Source organism: Mesoplodon bidens, assembly GCF_964165515.1.
Source record: "Mesoplodon bidens genome assembly, chromosome: 19".
Classification (NCBI taxonomy): Eukaryota; Metazoa; Chordata; class Mammalia; order Artiodactyla; family Ziphiidae; genus Mesoplodon; species Mesoplodon bidens.
The window spans coordinates 8735206-8754776 of record NC_138179.1 but is presented as its reverse complement, the minus strand read 5'-3'; the positions used below and the strand labels follow the sequence as shown (position 1 = coordinate 8754776).

General features: G+C 42.2%; 1 protein-coding gene across 2 annotated transcripts in view; it reads right to left on the bottom strand.

Annotated features, from left to right (window-relative positions):
- The window catches only part of AATF (apoptosis antagonizing transcription factor), a 104690-nt gene that overhangs the window by 48952 nt on the left and 36167 nt on the right, over positions 1 to 19571 (bottom strand). For both annotated transcript variants that reach the window (XM_081218202.1, XM_081218203.1), the window contains 4 exons: positions 18790 to 18904; positions 16802 to 17009; positions 16097 to 16261; positions 13166 to 13249 (listed from right to left, as the gene is read on the bottom strand). In XM_081218202.1, coding sequence (XP_081074328.1) covers positions 13166 to 13249; positions 16097 to 16261; positions 16802 to 17009; positions 18790 to 18904 — 572 coding nt within the window. The remainder of the gene's footprint in view (positions 1 to 13165; positions 13250 to 16096; positions 16262 to 16801; positions 17010 to 18789; positions 18905 to 19571) is intronic.

The following is a 19571-nucleotide window of genomic DNA, read 5'->3' as shown; positions in this document are numbered from 1 at the left end:
CTCACTCTCCCGCTCGCTTAGGTGACTCTGCCACACCTCCTCTTTTCTCAAACCTCCAGCCCCTGCACTCCGCTAAGAACCTCCACATGCCCCTACCCCACAGCTACTTGCAAGGGCAGCTACACACCTGCCTTCCCTCCAATACCTATGGACGAACTGTCCATCAGACCAACCCCTCTCGACTGTGTACTCACCAGCAATTCTGACCTCATTCCTGAAACACGCATGCTGTCCTCTACTGGATCATTTCCATCAGGAAACAAACAGCATACAAAGGACGTCTACCTTAGAACCAAACAAAAGACTCGCTCCTGACCCTCTGCGACCCCATTTGTTCCCTTTAGCGCAAGCTGCCTCGAGACTGTCTATACTCACTGTCTCCAACTCTTCTCCCTCTGTTCTCGCCTGAACCCGCTTCATCACTCTACCAAAACAGTTTTTGTGAAGGTCACCAATGGCTTCCACGGTGCTAAAACGAATGGTCAGGACTTCCCTGACGGTCCAGTGCTTAAGACTTCGCCTTCCAATGCAGGGGGTGCGGGTTCGATCCCTGGTCGGGGAGCTAAGATCCCACATGCCCCTCGGCCAAAAAACCAAAAACATAAAACAGAAGCAATATTGTAACAAATTCAATAAAGACTTTAAAAATGGTCCACATCAAAAACAAAAAAAAATTTTTAATAAATAAATAAATAAAAGGAATGGTCAATTCTCACTCCTTATCTTACTTGATCTATCTGCAACATTTAACATAGTATGTCACTCTCTTCTTTAAAAAAAAAAAAAAACTTTATTCAGATACAGTTCACGTACCATACAATTCACCAATTCAAACTGTATGATTCAGGGCTTCCCTGGTGGCGCAGTGGTTAAGAGTCCGCCTGCCGATGCAGGGGACCCAGGTTTGTGCCCCGGTCCGGGAAGATCCCACATGCCGCGGAGCGGCTGGGCCTGTGAGCCATGGCCGCTGAGCCTGTGCGTCCGGAGCCTGTGCTCCGCAACGGGAGAGGCCACGGCAGTGAGAGGCCCGCGTACCACACACAAAAAAAAATTGTACGATTCAATAGTTTTGTATATTCACTGAGTTGTGCAACCATCACCACAATCAATTTTAGAATATTTTTATCTCTCCCAAAAGAAACCCATTACTCATTAGCTGTTTCCCCCCATTTCACCCCCAACACCCCCAGCCCTAAACAACCACTAATCCACTTTCTGTTTCTATAAATGTGCCTATTCAGAGCATTTCATAAATCATATAATATATGGTGGTCTTTTGTGAATCCCTTGCTTCACTTATCACAGTGCTTTCAAGGTTTATCCAGGTTGTAACAAGGATCAGTACTTTATCCTCTTTATGGCCGAATAATATTCTATTATATGGATATACCACATTTTGTTTATCCATTTATCAGTTGACAGCCATTTGGGTTGTTTCCTTTGTGGCTATTACGAAAAATGCTGCAAATATTCAGGTACAAGTGCTGTGTGGACATGTAATTTTATTTCTTTTGGGTATATACCTAAGAGTAGAATTGCTAGGTCATATGGTAACTCTACGTTTAATGATCTGAGCAACTACCAAACTATACGCCATAGGGGCTGCACCAAGTTATATTCCCGCCAGCAACGTATGAGGGTTCCAAATTCTCCATACCCTCCCAAAGCCTATGATCTGTCTTTTTTTCTGTTTTGGTGTTTGTTGGGTTTTTTTCTTTCTGGCCGCGCTGTGCGGCACTCGGGATCTTAGTTCCTAGACCAGGGATGGAACCCATGCCCCCTGCAGTGGAAGCATGGAGCCCTAACCGCTGGACCATCACGGAATTCCCTCATCTGTCTTTTTTGATTATAGCTATCCTAGTAGTCAGTGAAAAGTAGTATTCACTGTTGTTCTGGTTTGCATTTCCCTAAAGACTAATGACAGTGAGCAAAAATCTTTTCCTTACTGGTCACTTAAATATCTTCTTTGGAAAAATGTTTATTCAGGTAATTTGCCATTTTTCAGTAGGCTATTTACTTTTATTATTGAGTGTAAGAGTTCTTTATATATTCTAGATACCAGTCCTTTATCAAATACATGATTTGCAAATATTTTCTCCCATTCTGTGGGTCTTTTCACACTCCTGACGGTAACTTTTACAGCTCTAAAGTTTTCAATTTCAATGAAGTCCAATGTATCTGTTTTTCATTTTGTCACTTGTGCTTTTGTTGTCATATTTAAGAAACTATTTCCTAACCAAAGGTCATGAAGATTTATTCCTGTGTTTTCCTCTAAAAGTTTTATAGTTTTAGCTCTTGTATTTACGTATATGATCTACTTCAAGTTAATCTTTGTGTAGGTATTAGGGAGGGCTCGAACTTCATTCTTCTGCATGTGGATATCCAGTTGTCCTAGCGTTGTTTACTCAAAAGACTTCTCTCCCCATCGAACTGTCTTGGCACCCCTGTCAAAAATCAATTGACCATAAACGTAAAGGTTTACTTCTGGATTCTCAATTGTATTCTATTGATCTATACGCCTAACCTTATACCAGTACCACAACATCTTTATTACTGTAGCTCTGCGGTAAGTTTTGAAATTAATGAGTCCTCCAACTTTGATCTTTTTCAAGACTGTTTCAGCTATTCTGGGTCCTTTGCATTTCCATATGAATTTTAGGATCAGCTCATCAATTTCTGCAGAAAGGCAGCTGGGATTCTGATAGAGATTATGTTGAATCTGTAGATCAATTAGGGGAGTACTGTCATCTTAACAATATGAAGTCTTCTAATCCATGAACATGGGATGGCTTTCCATTTATTTAGGTCTTTTAAAATTTCCTTCAGCAATGTTTATAGCTTTCCGCATACAAGTCTTTTACCTTCTTGGTTAAATTTATTCTCAGGTATTTTACTCTTTTGGATGCTATCATAAATGGAACAGCTTTCTTAGTTTCCTTTTCAGATTGCTTACTGCTGGTGTATAGAAACACAACTGATTTTTGTGTGTTCATCTTGTATCCTACAACTCTGCTGAATTTATTTATTAGAGCTAGCAGCTTTCTGGTGGCTTCTTTGGGATTCTATATATATAGGATCATGCCATCTGCAAATAAGAGATAGTTTTACTTCTTTTCCAATTTGGATGCCTTTTATTTCTTTATCTTGTCTAACTGCCCTGGCTAGAACCTCCACTACAAAGTTGAATATTAGTGGCAAGAGTGGACATCCTTGCCTTATTCCTAATATTAGGGGAAAGGTTTCTGTCTTACCACTGAATAGGATGTTAGCTATGGGTTTTCACAGATATTCTTCACTAGGTAAGGAAGTTCTCTTCTATCCCTAGTTTGTTGAGTGTTTTTTTTTTAATCATGAAAGGATGTCATATATTTTTCTGCATCTATTGAGATGATCATGTAGTTCTGGTCCTTATCTATCAATATGGTATATTACATTAATTGATTTTTTTATACCTTTATTGGAGTATAATTGCTTTACAATGTTGTTAGTTTCTGCTGCACAACAAAGTGAATCAGCTATATGCATACATACATACATTAACTGATTTTTAAATTTTTATTTATTTATTTATTTTTGGCTGTGTTGGGTCTTCGTTGCTGCACGCAGGCTTTCTCTAGCCGTGGCGAGCGGGGGCCACTCTTCCTTGCAGTAAGCGGGCTTCTCATTGCAGTGGCTTCTCTTGTTGCAGAGCACAGGCTCTAGGTGCACGGGCTCAGTAGCTGTGGCTCGCAGGCTCTAGAGCGCAGGCTCAGTAGTTGTGGTGCATGGGCTTAGTTGCTCTGCGGCATGTGGGATCTTCCCAGACCAAGGATCAAACCCGTGTCCCCTGCATTGGCAGACAGATTCTTAACCACTGCGCCACCAGGGAAGTCCCACATTGATCTTTGATGCTAAAACAATCTTGCGTTCCTTAGCTAAATCCCACTTAGTCATGGTATATAATCTTTTTTATGTGTTGCTGGACTGAGTTTGCTAGTAGATTGTTGACTTTTACATCTATATTCATTAGTGATATTGGTCTGCAATCTTCTTTCTTTATGATGTTTTTGCCTGGTTTTGGTATCAGGATGATACTGGATTTCCTCCTTCTTGAAACACTTTGATATGGAACCTGGGAAATCACTCTTCCTTTATTCTCTCTCATCTTCTCAAACACCTTTGTTGGGTCCTCTCTCTCCCCAGCCTCTAAATGTTGGAATGCCCCAGGATTCAGGCTTTGAATCTCTTCCCTTTTTCTCTCTACCTTCAGTCCCTAGGTGATCTCATCCAGTCTCACAGTATTAAATACAATCTGATGGCTCTAAGACTCACACCTTCTGTTCAGACCTCTCCACGAACTCCAAAATTATGTCCATAACTACCTCTTCAACAACTCCCTATGAATGCTTCAGAGGTATCTTAAACTTAATGTAACTGATTTAGAATCAAAATAATTAAAGCCAACACAGTCCATGGGGGGAAAAAAAAACTAGTATAACCAAAGCTGAGTTCCAGATTTCTCCTCCAAACTAGCTTCTCTCACTGTTTTTCCCCATCCCAGTAAACAGCAACTTCATCCATCCAATTGCTCAGACCAAAAACCTTAAAGTCCTGGACACCTCTCTTCCCACACTCCACACACAATCTATCAACCAATCCTGTCAGTTGAACTTTCAGCATAAATTCAGAGCCCAACCACTTCTCAAAGCATCCTAGCTCCAGCTACCACCATCCCTTACCCAGACTATCATGAGAGTCTCCTATTTCCTGTTTGCCACCCTGCCTCCTTAGAGTGTATTCTCAACACAGTCCTCAGAGTGATTCTTTAAAAATACTAGTCCAATCTTGTCACTCCTCTGTTCAAAACCCTCTAGTGGCTCCCCATCTCAATCACAGTGAAAGCCAAAGCCTTACAGTGGCCTACAAGGTCCTTCAGGACCTGGCCTCCCATTACCTCTCTGACTTCCTCTCCTATCCCACTCTTTCTTACCTACTCACCTCAGTGGCACTGGCCTCCCCGATGTTCCTGGCACATGCCAGCCTCTGCAATGTCTCAGAGACATTGGCACTTGCCATTCCCTTTGTCCCCAACGCTCTTCCCCCCAATACCTACATGGTTCTGTTGCTCGCTGCCCTCCCGGCTCTGCTCAAATATCACCGTATCCCCGGGCCACCCTATGTGAAAACAGTAACCATCCCATCCCTACCCTAGACCCCCTTCTTTCATCGTTTTCCACTGCAGGGTCACACTATCATCCTGTCTCTAAGCTAGAATGAATGCTCATGAGGGCAGGACCTGGCTTTGTTCCAGCCCCTAAAAGAGCTCCAAGAGACCTTTCTGTGATGCTGGGAATGCTCAGTGTTTGCACTGCCCACTACAGTAGCCACTAGCACACGTGGCTGCAGCACTTGAAATGTGGCTAGCGTGACTGACAAACTGAAGTTTCAACTTTCTTTTAATGAATTAACTACAATTTAAATAGCTACACGTGGCTAGCGGCTACTGCATTAGGCAGCACAGCCTAGAACAACAGTTACTCAATAATATACAGTAGATACTCACATATTTGCTGGATCAATTAATGGAAGAAAGAAATCTGAAGGCTTTTCTTCTCCTTAACTTTTTATTACAGAAAACTTCAAAAATACACAAAAGTTGGCTACAGCAAAATGAACCCTCAAATACCCATCACCAACCTGAATATGCTCCTCTTTTTTTCCTTTTTTTTCGGGGGGGAGAAGGAAGGATTTATTATTACTTGCAGCAAGTAAGGAGAAGACCAGGGATCTTTCCCAAAGCAGTGTCTCCCTGAATGCTCTTCTTCTTCTTCTTTTTAAATATTTACTTATTTATTTTGGCTGTGCCAGGCCTCAGTTGCAGTGTGCGGACTGCTTAGTTGCGGCCTGCAGACTCTTAGTTGCGGCATGCAGGATCTAGTTTGCCGACCAGGGATCGAACCCGGGCCCCCTGCATTGGGAGCTCGGAGTCTTACCCACTGGACCACCAGGGAAGTCCCCTGAATGCTCTTCTAATCTGAAATAGGTTTCAGTGGATACCGGCATCTCAATACTGGCTTCTAACAATGACTTTATGCCTGGAAAATAGTGGATTTATACTATTATCCAGAGTTTATATGTAACAGCATCTCTTACAGTCTTTTACAGGTTACTGAGACATGACTTTAGGAATTAGATTAGGTGTCTGTTGAGGGAAAACCTGTGTGCTAATGAATGTCTGAGGCACGTTTGTGAGAAGACAACACTAGGCAACTACATGTACGTTTTTATATCAATGACCTGATTGCTCTCTCGCACCATTTATTTTCTCCACTTAAATTTTACCAAAGTCATACTTTTCAAGAGGAGCTGTGTGACTATACAAACTTGAGGAGAGGGCTTCCCTGGTGGCGCAGTGGTTGAGGGTCCGCCTGCCGATGCAGGAGACACGGGTTTGTGTCCCGGTCCAGGAAGATCCCACATGCCGCGGAGCAGCTGGGCCCGTGAGCCATGGCCGCTGAGCCTGCGCATCCGGAGCCTGTGCTCCGCAACGGGAGAGGCCACAGCAGTGAGAGGCCCGCATACCGCAAAACAAACAAACAAACAAACAAAAAAACCCCAAATTGAGGAGAATCTTGCTCTTGTTAGATGACACAAATTCCTTGGGCAGGGGGTTTCTCTTATTAGTCTTTGTAAACCTAGCATCTGGTACAGCAGTTGTTAAGTGAATGAAGTTCATAATTGCACAAAAGTGGTAACACGTGAATTGTCAGAATGCAAACAGATACACTGGATCTCCAATTTCCTAAACAGATACAAATCTGAAAAGGAAACACTCAAGTGGATTTTTAAGTGTGTCAGATCAAAAGGCGGCAGAATACGCTAGAAAGAAAATCAAACTGGGAACAAGAGCACATGGGTTTCAATGTCCTAAATGGGGTGATCGTATCCTAGTCACTTACTTCCTCTAGGCCCTAGTTTGTAAAAAGTCAGTTTGGCATTGATGATTTTCAAAGACGCTATCTAACTTTACAGCAATTAGGTTCTATTCTAGATCTACAATACACACACATATTTTAAGATGCTTATTAACTTCCCCTTTCTATGCTAAGTCATGGTCCCTATAATTTACTTTAAAGGAGCTATACATTGAATATAATTTCGCAAGGAGACATCATGCCCACTTTAGTAAACACGTAGTGTTCCCCATTTCTAAAGTGGTAAATTCTTTACTTGGGTCTACTAAAATACTGCTAGAGTGCTGTGTTTAATTTACACTCAGCCAGCTGATATTGGGCTTATTAATAGTACAGAGAAGGCAATTTTGGCCACACATTTCCCTAGTAAACTGCCAAGGTACCCCTTGTGTTCGAAACGTTTCTTCGAGAGTTCTAAGCCAATTCTTATCTCTTTCCTAGCTGGCTCCATCAAATGAACTAATTAGGCTTTGTTCCGAGGTTTTTTTACCTTTGTACTGAAGTTAGGCTCCAGTGTTTTTTGTTTTGTTGTTTTGTTTTGTTTTGTTGCGGTACGCGGGCCTCTCACTGCTGTGGCCTCTCCCGTGGCGGAGCACAGGCTCCGGACGCGCAGGCTCAGCGGCCATGGCTCACGGGCCTAGCCGCTCCGCGGCACGTGGGATCTTCCCGGACAGGGGCACGAACCCGTGTCCCCTGCATCGGCAGACGGACTCTCAACCACTGCGCCACCAGGGAAGCCCTCCGGTGTTTTTTAAAGCAAGGAAACTGAAAGAAATCAGGGCCAGTCGTGTGTGCCTTCCCCTGACGCTGCCGTGTGATGAAATTTCTCGACCTTGAATTTAAAGTGTGGCTTTTGGGCTCCTGTTCTGTGCAGCCTGCACAACAGTGAGCCCACGCTGGCAATCCAATGCCATCCAATGCCATCCAATGCCATCCAATGCCGATGCTGATACTGTACTGGGTCTAAACACTGACGGATCAACAACAGCAGCACAGGAACTAGAATGCATCTCAAATAAAATTCTTACACATGGTCAAAAAATAATCTTGTAATTATTAAAACTGAGGTTTAATTGGACATTGATATTGGTTTGGAGTTTGTTTGTTTAACACCTTTATTATGTCTTAAGAAATCTAACTGATTAACTCTCTTCTATAACTTTTTTTTTTTTTTGGCTGCATTGGGTCTTCGTTGCTGCACGTGGGCTTTCTCTAGTTGCGGCGAGCGGGGGCTACTCTTCATTGCGGTGCACAGGCTTCTCATTGTGATGGCTTCTCTTGTTGTGGAGCACGGGCTCTAGATGTGCGGGCTTCAGTAGTTGTGGCTCGTGGGCTCTAGGCGCGCAGGCTCAGTAGTTGTGGCGCACAGGCTTAGTTGCTCTGTGGCATGTGGGATCTTCCCGGACCAGGGATCGAACCTGTGTCCCCTGCATTGGCAGGAGGATTCTTAACCACTGCGCCAACAGGGAAGTCCCTCTCTCCTATAACTTTAACTGTGATTTCAATCTTCAAATTTGTGTACTTCACATTCACATCCTCTCTAAAGTCACCATAAAGGTCTATATGTAATAAATGTTATCAAAATTTTAAGAAACATCATCCACATCTCAAATAACAGCAACATTTCAAAGTCAACCTAAAAATGAAATACTGCTCTGAACAGAAGGGATCTGTTTTCCAACAACAAATTAAAAGGAGGAAGTTTAAATCAAACTTTAAAGCATACTCTTAGCCATCAACTGAACCACTGGAAAGATACATGCCAACAAGAACACAGTATTGCCTTAACCGTAGGAATGGCTTCACACATCCCTTATTCACACTACGATCTAAATGCATACAATTAAAGCCACAACATCAGCCGTCCGTATTAATCACTCACCAATTTAATTAAACCAGCTTGTCACAAAGCTTGCCTCTTCTCTATTTCTTAACATTATTGACTTTTAATAGTTCACTGAATTAGTAATTACTTGTTTATGGCACTATCAAATGTCTTGGACACAAAAGTCCAGCGTGTGGCATGTGGTCAGTTACAGACATGTACTGATGGCAAATGAAAGGAGAGATTTAACCCATCAAAGTGGTCATCTAAAGAACAGAACCTATTATGCCTTTCTCCAGACGCTCCTGGTTAAATTCAAAGTGACAGGACAAACCAGATCAAAACTAAACAGAGCTAGAAGCAACATACAAAATCCTAATGAACCCTCAGAAATCCACGTACCAATCTGTCAATATCTAAGCTCAATTAGCCCTTTCAGAACAAAATACCTCATGAAGTGACAAGAAACTAGTTTGAGGTCTTGGCTATGAAAAGAATAAAGCCCGTCACTTTACCACACGGCATATTGTTGCTAAATGCAGTCATATCTCAACATGGAGATCTTGGGAGGATTAAATAAAGACGTGAGTCAAGCACCTGTCTACTCAGTCCAGGAGCTGGCACATAACTAGTGTTCAGTAAACGTTAGTCCTCCCTCGATTCTTTAAGAACTCAGGCCTATCAAGTCAAAAATCAATGGATGGTTTAAAAAAAGCAAATCAAAACAAACAGAAACTTTAAATGGAGATATACAGACAACACATCTTAAAAGCACTTAATGTTAAAAAAGTAGCAAACGGGATCGTGAAAATGAAAAATAAATACTGAACATTTCTGAATGGCTCATCCTTCATGGTCATTTGCAACCTTCATATTTTGTGAAATCATCTTCAGGGATGAGCTCTGACGAGAGCTAAGCCAGATGCAAACCGATTCCATCAGGGGGTGAGACTCGGCAACGTTTGCAGCCAGTGAACAGTTTCCCTCCTGAAACCGTCACCACCGGGCACACTTCGGGCTTTCAGCAACTCCAGTTTCCAAACAAGCCAGTAACACAACTAGAAAGCTAATTTTTTCATTAGAATTGTTAAGAAACCAGGAGTTTAATAAATTATTTGCCTTCAAAGGGAAAAAAATTACTTTCTAACACACATAATATTTCTTCTGGTTCTAAGAAAATGAAGCTTAGCTATTTACGAACTGAAAGCTGTAATACTCTAGTGAAGTCTTTTTATGGCTCACGAATGAAATGTTTAAGAAATAAAGGTATGTGAAGAACAGGACTTGACCTAAGCAGTCTTGAGGTCAAGTACTAGTGCTGCCATTTACGATATGACTTGCAGGAAGTTACTTAACGTCTCAGGGACTCAGGTTCTTGTGTGGTTCTTTTCAGCTCAAAAGCGGTATGATTACTTACAATATCTGATACTCCTCAGTGCCCCCTCTCTCTCTATGTATATGCTTACACACACATACACATATACATGTACCTTTATTAAATAATGCAGACATATTTTTTAAGTTGTAGTAACTTAAGGCCCATTGTGAAACAAAGAGAGTGTGTATGTGTTGGGTGTTCTGACCCTGAATACCATTCTCAATGGTGAGGGCATTTACAAAGCCTTGTGACACCTGAATTAACCAAGTAAGCCTTTAAACCCTTACAATGAAACATTAAAATTCAATGTGACTATAATCTCTTCCTTACAAAACATGGACCCAAAGAGTCTGGCTTCAAGTATGGTTTAAAAAAAAAAAAAAGGCAGATGTATTATATTCACCACCCAGCTCTTCCCTACGACCACATAAAAAAAGACAAATGAAAACTCACAGGCCCATTGTAATACATTGTACCACTTCTGAATGCAACACTTAGCTCAGGCTTACTACCCTGACAAATAAAGGAAAGCACTTTATGAAGCCAGTTTAATTGGGAGGTGACAGGAAACATACAGCCATGTTCTCTAGCCTTATCATTGAACTGGCTTCAGTTCCAATCTCTGGCAAATCCCACTCAACAGAAGAAATGAACCAGGTCAGCAGAACAGGTGCTACGTTGTGTCTGTCAAGGGCCTGGCATCACCACAATTACTTGCACACAATGAAGCAGTAATCTTTACAGATCATCTCTCCCAAGAAGCATATTGGGGAGGGGGAGAAAAACTGAAGGGAGGAAGGCAGGGTCGGGGCAGGGGGGATGGTAGTGGGAAGAAGAGCAATAGGAGGCAAAGAGAAAAGGCAAGAAAAGAAAATGAATGTGCAGCTGCCTTGCGGCTCAGCAGATGTCGGGATGTGATGATGTACGAGGCTAGGATACGCTGTCCTGCTGCCAAAGAGTGGTAAGTGATTAAAGCCTGCACACTTCTAAGCACCGTATTTAGAATCTGCAGGGTTTCGAGACTTGCACCCATTCCTTGCTGTGCTGCCAGATGTTGGCAACTGGTTCAGTTCCTACTGACTGTGCGTGGACGACAGCAGTTGGTACGGCAGCAAAGCAATCTGGAGAGCTTCCGGAGACGCTGTACATTCACAAGTGTCCCCCATCGTTCACCTTTACAGAAGGCTGAAACAACTCCAATTTGCTGCCACTTCCCTCTTGGGAAACAGCCAAGATAAAGTTGCACCTGGCAGCCCCATTTGTTTCACGCAGGTGTTTCAGCTGCCTTGCTGACCTCTATTAGTTTAAGTTTTAATTTAGATTAACCCCAGCACCCCAATTAACCAGCAAGGGGAAAAGCTAAGATGTGACTAGTCATAACTGAAATCAGAATTTATCAAAGTTAAAATTATTAATTGGGATAGAGGGCCAATCAAGTAATGCTATTTCTTTTTCAGCAGACCTCCAGGCCAAAAAAAAAAAAAAAAATATATATATATATATATATATATATATATGTAAATATATATATCTTTCAGACTAAGGATTGCCAGTAGAAGCAACGTCCCCCCCAGTAATTTCAGTTTATTTTATTATAAGCCTATTTATGATGCACTTTCCATTGAACAATGTACACTTCAATTAATGAAGACCGCAATATTTTTGATTGTCTCCCATGATCTCACACACAATTATACAGCATTAATATCCCATATCAGGTACTTCCTTAGACACTCTAGCACAAAACAGAACCCCCTACTCTTCTGACAAATGGATATAATGAGAAGAAAAGGAAAAAAAGAATCAGGACCTCTGACTAGGAACAGCTGGGGCCACATCCATCCTCTTTCCTATACCCTCTCATCATTACTTTTGAGACTTAGCAATAATTTTATTGAACATCACAGAGTGAATAGCAAGATTAATAAAAAGTCTCTCTTTTTTTTTTTTTAGGGCAAAACCAGAGGCATCCCCAATATAGAATCACTTGTCCTACTTGCTTCACAGTGTAATTTTCCTAAGTTCCTTCCTTCGTATCCCATATACTACATAGTACTGTCGTCATAGCTAAACCTCCAACAAGCACCTGCAAATTCTTCAGCAAAAGTTAACACTAAAAATTCAGCAGAGGAAAAAAAATTCATCTTGATAAAATAATGGCTCAATCAAAACTGGTTTATCACTGCTGAGCAGCATCCTCAACTCTCCAGAGCTAGAGAGGGTACATCCTAAAGCACATTTCATAAAGAAGTATGACTTATCAAGAGACCCAGGATTACAGGAAATTATTTTAGTTCTTTAGAACAGCCCGGATGTTTAGCCTACCTTAACGGTCACCACCATCATCAGAAAGAGCAGCACAACAGCAGATCACAGCGTCAGGGAAAGAACAGGGGAAGTGTTTGTGAAGAGGTATTGAGAACGGGACTAGATTTCAACCTCTAGCAATTCCTTCTGTCTTCAAAGCACTACACTACTATTATAATCAACAGCAGCAGACAACCTCAATAAATATAAATACTTAACTGATGTGAACATGCACACATACACAAAATTTTCAAGAGAAGAGACTTAATAGGTTAACAGAACCAGAAGTGCAATTCAAGAATTCTGGGATCCCGGCCCTTCAGCTCCATTTCCTTATCTAATAGTAACAGGACGAGAAAACAACCAACCAAACAAACAAAATCCTCCATTAACATCATCAAAGGCTGCTGAGAGAGAATAAACCACCTGATGCAAAGAAGTTGAAACTGTTTTACATATAATTCACACTCTGAAACAACTAACAACGTAGCTGTAGCTATATTCATTTCAAAAGGAAAAATATAAAAGTAAAGCACTAAATCCAGAACTACACAGTAAGTCGATTCTGCACACTAGAGTTCTAACTCCCTATCTGACTCGATCCTTCCAAAGTAAGCTACCTTTTGGTCAGAGAATTCTATCAGCTGTTGTAAAATGCTAAAGCCTGATTTATAACAAAAGAAAAGAGTGTAAAAATCATACCTGGTGGTAAAAGTCATCATCATCAAAGATTTCTTCATCCAGGTCCTTCAGGTGGGCACTGGCAGGGGCTTGAGGAAGGATCTCCTATATCAATGAGAAGGAGTAAATCCCAATGAGGTTACCAAAGTAATGCAGCTACTACAAATAATGTGTATAACAGTCAAAGCACTATTTTCCTTAAGATATAAAGAGCTCTTCAAATTAAAGAACAAGGACTTCCCTAGTGGTGCAGTGGTTAAGAATCCACCTGCCAATGCAGGGGACATGGGTTCAAGCCCTGGTCTGGGAAGATCCCACATGCCACAGAGCAACTAAGCCAGTGCACCACAACTACTGAGCCTGCGCTCTAGAGCCCGCGAACCACAACTACTGAGCCCTCATGTCACAACTACTGAAGCCCACGTGCCTAGAGCCCGTGCTCCACAACAAGAGAAGCCACTGCAATGAGAAGCCCACACACCGCAACTAAGAGCAGTCCCCACTCGCCACAACTAGAGAAAGCCTGCGCACAGCAATGAAGACCCAATGCAACCAAAAGTAAATAAATTAATTTAAAAAAATTGAAGAACAAAAACAATGCAATGGAAAAACAGGCAAAACATTAATAGGCACTTGACAGAAAAAAACACAAGCAGTCAACAGTTATACAAAAATATGTTTAATCTAATTCTAATTAAATACATGCAAATTAAAATGAGAAGACACCGTTTTTCACCTCTAAAACTGGCAATCTTCAGTAGGAAAACACAGCTGGTGGGATTGGAAATTAATGCAGCCTTTTTGAGGCAATTTTACAACATCTATCAGGATTTAAAATGCATATTCTCTTTGATTTAACACTTCCACTTCTAGAAGTCTATCCACATGTTCACACAAATACAAAAATAAAAATGCTCAGGAATGTTTCCTATAGCACTGTTTCTAAAACTAGAGACAACATAAATATCCACTGTTCAAATAAATTATAGTACACATCCATACAATGGAATACTCTAGCCATTAGGAAAAATGAGGTAGATCTCCATGTAATGACATGGAAAAGTACCTAGAATAATTTAGAAAGTTGTAAGATTTTACATATAGTTTATAACAAAAGGGAGGGGATATGGGAACATATGTATATGTGTAACTGACTAAATTTGTTATAAAGCAGAAAAAAAATAAAATTAAACTTTAAAAATAAATAAATTAATTAATTAAAAAAAACATTTTATATATTTATACACACACGTATATATATCCAACCCATTTAGTTAAAAAAAGACAACCATATTTTTATAAGTGCATACGTGTTATATGCGTGTGTGTATACATATTTATATATACAAATAGAAAATACCTGAAAGTGTGTTACAACTATGAACATTGGTTAAACCTGAGGAGTGGAGTTTTTAGACTAGGGGGAATTTTACTTTTCATTTTAAATTCTTCTGAACTTGGGCTTCCCTGGTGGTGCAGTGGTTAAGAATCCGCCTGCCAATGTAGGGGACAAGAGTTCAAGCCCTGATCCGGGAAGATCCCACATGCCGCAGAGCATCTAAGCCCGTGTGCCACAACTACTGAGCCTGCGCTCTAGAGCCCCCGAGCCACAACTACTGAGCTTGCATGCTACAACTACTGAAGCCCGTGCACCTAGAGCCCGTGCTCTGCAGCAAGAGAAGCCACTGCAATGAGAAGACCCTGCAGTGCAACGAGGAGTAGCCCCCGCTCGCCGCGACTGGAGAGGGCCCACGCGCAGCAACGAAGACCCAACCAGCCCAAAATAAATAAATAAAATTAATAAAATTTATAAATTCTTCTGAACTTAAGAAATATATTAAGTATATATTCCTACTATAAATAAAAGAGTTTCCTTTAGACAGAAGAATCTGCCTATTTCAATTCTGGATCCTCTTCTGGAGCGTCTAAACATCCAAAGGAAAGCCTAAAGTACACGCTTGCTTCGATACTGGCATTCCTAAAGAAAAAGCTTTAAAACTGAATTTTACAAATTGGATTACAGGGCTCCCCTGGTGGCACAGTGGTTAAGAATCCGCCTGCCAACGCAGGGGACACGAGTTCGAGCCCTGGTCCGGGAAGATCCCACATGCTGCGGAGCAACTAAGCCCGTGAGCCACAACTAATGAGCCTGCACTCTAGAGCCCATGAGCCACAATTACTGAAGCCCGCAGTCCTAGAGCCTGTGCTCCGCAACAAGAGAAGCCACCACAATGAGAAGCCCACGCACTGCAACGAAGAGTAGCCCCCAATCGTCGCAACTAGAGAAAGCCTGTGCACAGCAACAAAGACCCAACACAGCCAAAAATAAATTTTAAAAATAAATAAATTTATTTTTAAAAAATTGGATTACAAATGCTTCCATGACCAGACTCAGGTCAAACTCAAAATTAAGAGAAGGCTACGGGGCTTCCCTGCTGGCGCAGTGGTTGAGAATCTGCCTGCTAATGCAGGGGACACGGGTTCAAGCCCTGGTCTGGGAGGATCCCACATGCCGCGGAGCAACTAGGCCCGTGAGCCACAACTACTGAGCCTGCGTGTCTAGAGCCTGTGCTCCGCAACAAGAGAGGCCGCGATAGTGAGAAGCCCGTGCACTGTGATGAAGAGTCGCCCCCGCTTGCCACAACTAGAGAAAACCCTCGCACAGAAACGAAGACCCAACACAGCAAAAATAAATTAATTAATTAATAAACTCCTACCCCCAACATCTAAAAAAAAAAAAGAGAAGGCTACACACAATAATAGCTTCATCTTTTAAAAACTTTCCCCTCCCACATATTCTCAGTTTCTCAACAATCTAGGAAAGTAGTGCTTTTTTCCCTTTCTTTCACTGACTTCTTATACCCAGAGGAATACCTACAAGGAGATAAGATTTTCCAGTTAATCAGCCTCCTAGAAACTGCTCCCATAATCATCATGCATCACAGTTCTTACCGGCTGTCCTGGCAAACTCTCTGGGACAGGCTGGGCTGCCGGCTCAGGTTTGCCAAGAACTCGGTAGATAGAGCGCTTGGTCTGTGTCCTTCGAAGTAATCTTTCTTTGTCCATCAGAATATGATCAATCTGAGTCAAGATTGAACGTTCAAAGGCACCAAAACCCTGCAACAACATTAAGCAGTGTCAGATAACATGGAAAGTCTCTGCTGAAGGCAGCTACGTTGGTTTTCCTATTTTTCTGTGTCAGCAGAGAAACAGACAATCCTCCTTCCAGGAGGGACTTTCTGTTAAAGACTGAGTTTGTGAATGGCTCTAACTGTTCTCAGAAAAAAAAAAAAAAAAAATTAGTCCCTAAGCAGGTCTTATTAGTTTCCTATACCCAGAGATTAACTTCTGCTCCTTTAATAATAATTGTTTTAAAGTCCATTTCTTTCAAGTATTTTGTATTTTCAATACTTACAAGACCACAACTTCTAGAATAAAATACTTTTTCTAATAAAGTTGAAATCCCATGCCTGAATGGTATAAACCCCAATGGATTAGGGTTAGGGTTAGCGTTAGGGTTCAGTAAATTTTTCTACAGAAATGACTGATTACTATGACACTGAGGCATCATCCATATAAGGGAGCTGTACTTCCAATTTCTCACAGCTGCTTCAGGTTGCCATGACCTGCCTTACACACATGAGTGCACACACTTGCCTTCCCCAGTTTTCCAGAAGCCAGCTTGGTCTTATCGTGCCACTTCTGGAGCGTACGGTTCCTGTAGACGGTGAAGTCGGCGAAGCGCTTCGCTATGAAGCTGGGGTAGTCCTCAGTCTCCAGCTTCCTCTTTGCTGGGGCCCTCCTCTGCTGCTGCTGCTGCTTCTCTTCTACGAGCTCTTCATCTTCACTGGAAATCTCCTCCTCACTGGAAAACCAGTAAGAACACTGAGTCCAATGTAAATAAACGTTACCTAAATAAATACTTAGGCATGGGACTTCCCTGGTGGCGCAGTGGTTAAGAATCCTCCTGCCAATGCAGGGGACACGGGTTCAAGCCCTGGACCGGGAAGATCCCACATCCCACAGAGCAACTAAGCCGGTGCGCCACAACTACTGAGCCTGCACTCTGGAGCCCATGAGCCACAACTACTGAGGCCTTGTGCCACAACTACTGAAGCCCGCGCACCTAGAGCCCACGCTCCACAACAAGAAGAAGCCACTGCAATGAGAAGCCCATGCAACTGCAACTAGAGAAAGCCCACATGCAACGAAGGCCCAATGCAGCCAAAAATAAAATTAATTAATTAAAAAAAACAAAACAAAAAATCCTAGGCTCACATGCAGTCAAGAGTATTTGGGCTTTCCCTAAGCTGTCTGCATCTTAAATAGCACGGGAGACATGAGGACGGCTTTTTTGTTGCTGTTGGAAGAAAACGTTCGTGAGGTCAAACAAAAACTCATGTATCTTTTCAAATAAATATAAAAATAGACGGTTTCAAAATATTTTTTAAAAAGTAAGCCAACTATAAAAATAAATGAGGTTGTTCAAAATATTATTAGAAATGCACATGAACCAGGCCTATACTGCTACAGGAGGGTTTTTAAAAATTAAACATACAATCATACTTTTATGACCTCAATCCCCACATCAAAAAGGGAAACATGTCTCCCTGTAACTAACGACTCAGGAAAGCTGAGTAATATTGGTTGAACCAAACGAAGAGAAGCAGAATGTGAAGAAAACTCAAAGGGGTAGGCCACAGAATCCGAGCTAGGCTGTAATACCCTCAACTGTGTGAGAGAGCACTAGAGCCCACAGCTACGGAGCCAGCTACACTGCCTGGACCACCGACCCCAGCGCACAGGAAGTGCTTACTAAATGTGAGCTCCTCTCCTTTGTCATTCCAACTAATTCAGTAGAAAGGTACAGAGCAGAGGAGAAGCCCGACGGAAAGCAGCAGGCAGGTACCCTATGCCGCAGGCTCAAACAAAGGGGGGAGGTAGAGGAGAACCGTCATCAACTGGGATAATTTCAGGAAGGGAAAACATGTTTTCTTCTGCTATTTCCTGAAATGTTTCCACCCTTCGCAATAACTGCTTCTTCCTTCACTGAAAAGTCGACAGTTGTGACTGGCAATTCCATGTATGGGCAACAAAGTGCTTCACAAACGTTAATTAAGCGTTCATGTTAAAAATGTGCTTTCACGGGCTTCCCTGGTGGCGCAGTGGTTGAGAGTCCGCCTGCCGATGCAGGGGACACGGGTTCGTGCCCCGGTCTGGGAGGATCCCACATGCCGCGCAGCAGCTTGGCCCATGAGCCATGGCCGTTGAGCCTGCGTGTCCGGAGCCTGTGCTCTGCAACGGGAGAGGCCACAACAGTGAGAGGCCCACATACCGCAAAAAAAAAAAAAAAAAAAAAAAAAAATGTGCTTTCACCTATAATCTCACTAGATCTAAAAAGAAGGCAAGATTTTTGCAGAAGCTTACAAAGAAGCTTAGGCACAACTATGCATAAAAATCCAAAACCTAATTCCCAATTTATGTGTCATCCTGGCCACCAATTAAATGTAAGAGGCTCTTTCTATTTTACTAACATTAAGTCCGGTATCTGCCTGGAAAGGACTTGACTTTCTTTTTCATAAATCATGGGAAACCATTCAGATGAAAAGAAAATGAGCAATTCCATAGTTCCATTCCCTCCTTACCTTTCTGCTTTGGGTTTTGTCCCATCTACTAGGTATCTAGTGTCTGGATACTGGAAAAGCAACTCTTCCTGAAGATCTACCAATGACCTCAGCAATGCTTTAAGTGCCTTGTGACCTGGGAAATAAAGCAGAGAGAAGGAACAGTTAATTATCGACAGTTCTCCAAAGTAGGTGATGCCTATGACGCTGGACTCCTGAGCAGTACTGGCTGAGGGGGTGGGCACAGGGTACGCCCGGACTGAGAACTCTCTGAAATACAGAATTCCTGAAAGGAAATAATAACAGTGCCTACCTCATAGGGTCGTTGTGAGGAACAAGCAAGGTAACAATGTGTAAGGTGATTAGAAGAGCGTCTGCAGTAAACTGTGAGTTCTTAAAGTTAGTAAGTTTGACACACTCCTTCCCTGCCTGTCATCATAACCAATCATTTTTTTCCTTTGGTGCTTCTTTCTCAGATATTTTTCTACAGGTTACCCATTGACCTCTTGGATTATCCCTTTACTGATCGACTCCTTAAGCAATTCCTTCTCTTCTGAAGAGCACAGCTTAGTCCTGGGGTCCCTACCACCACCACCACCCCCCTCCCCCAGGAGATCTCTTTGCTGGTGTGAGCTACCGCCTCGTTCATTCAATCTCCCAACACATACCCTTAAGGAAGGTTCCAGTTCACGAACAGAAACCCAAGTTAATGACTTACTGTTTGCAGTACAGTCATCCCTCGGTATCCACAGGGGATTGGTTCTAGGAGCTCTCCCCCAGGATAACGAAACCCACGGATGCTC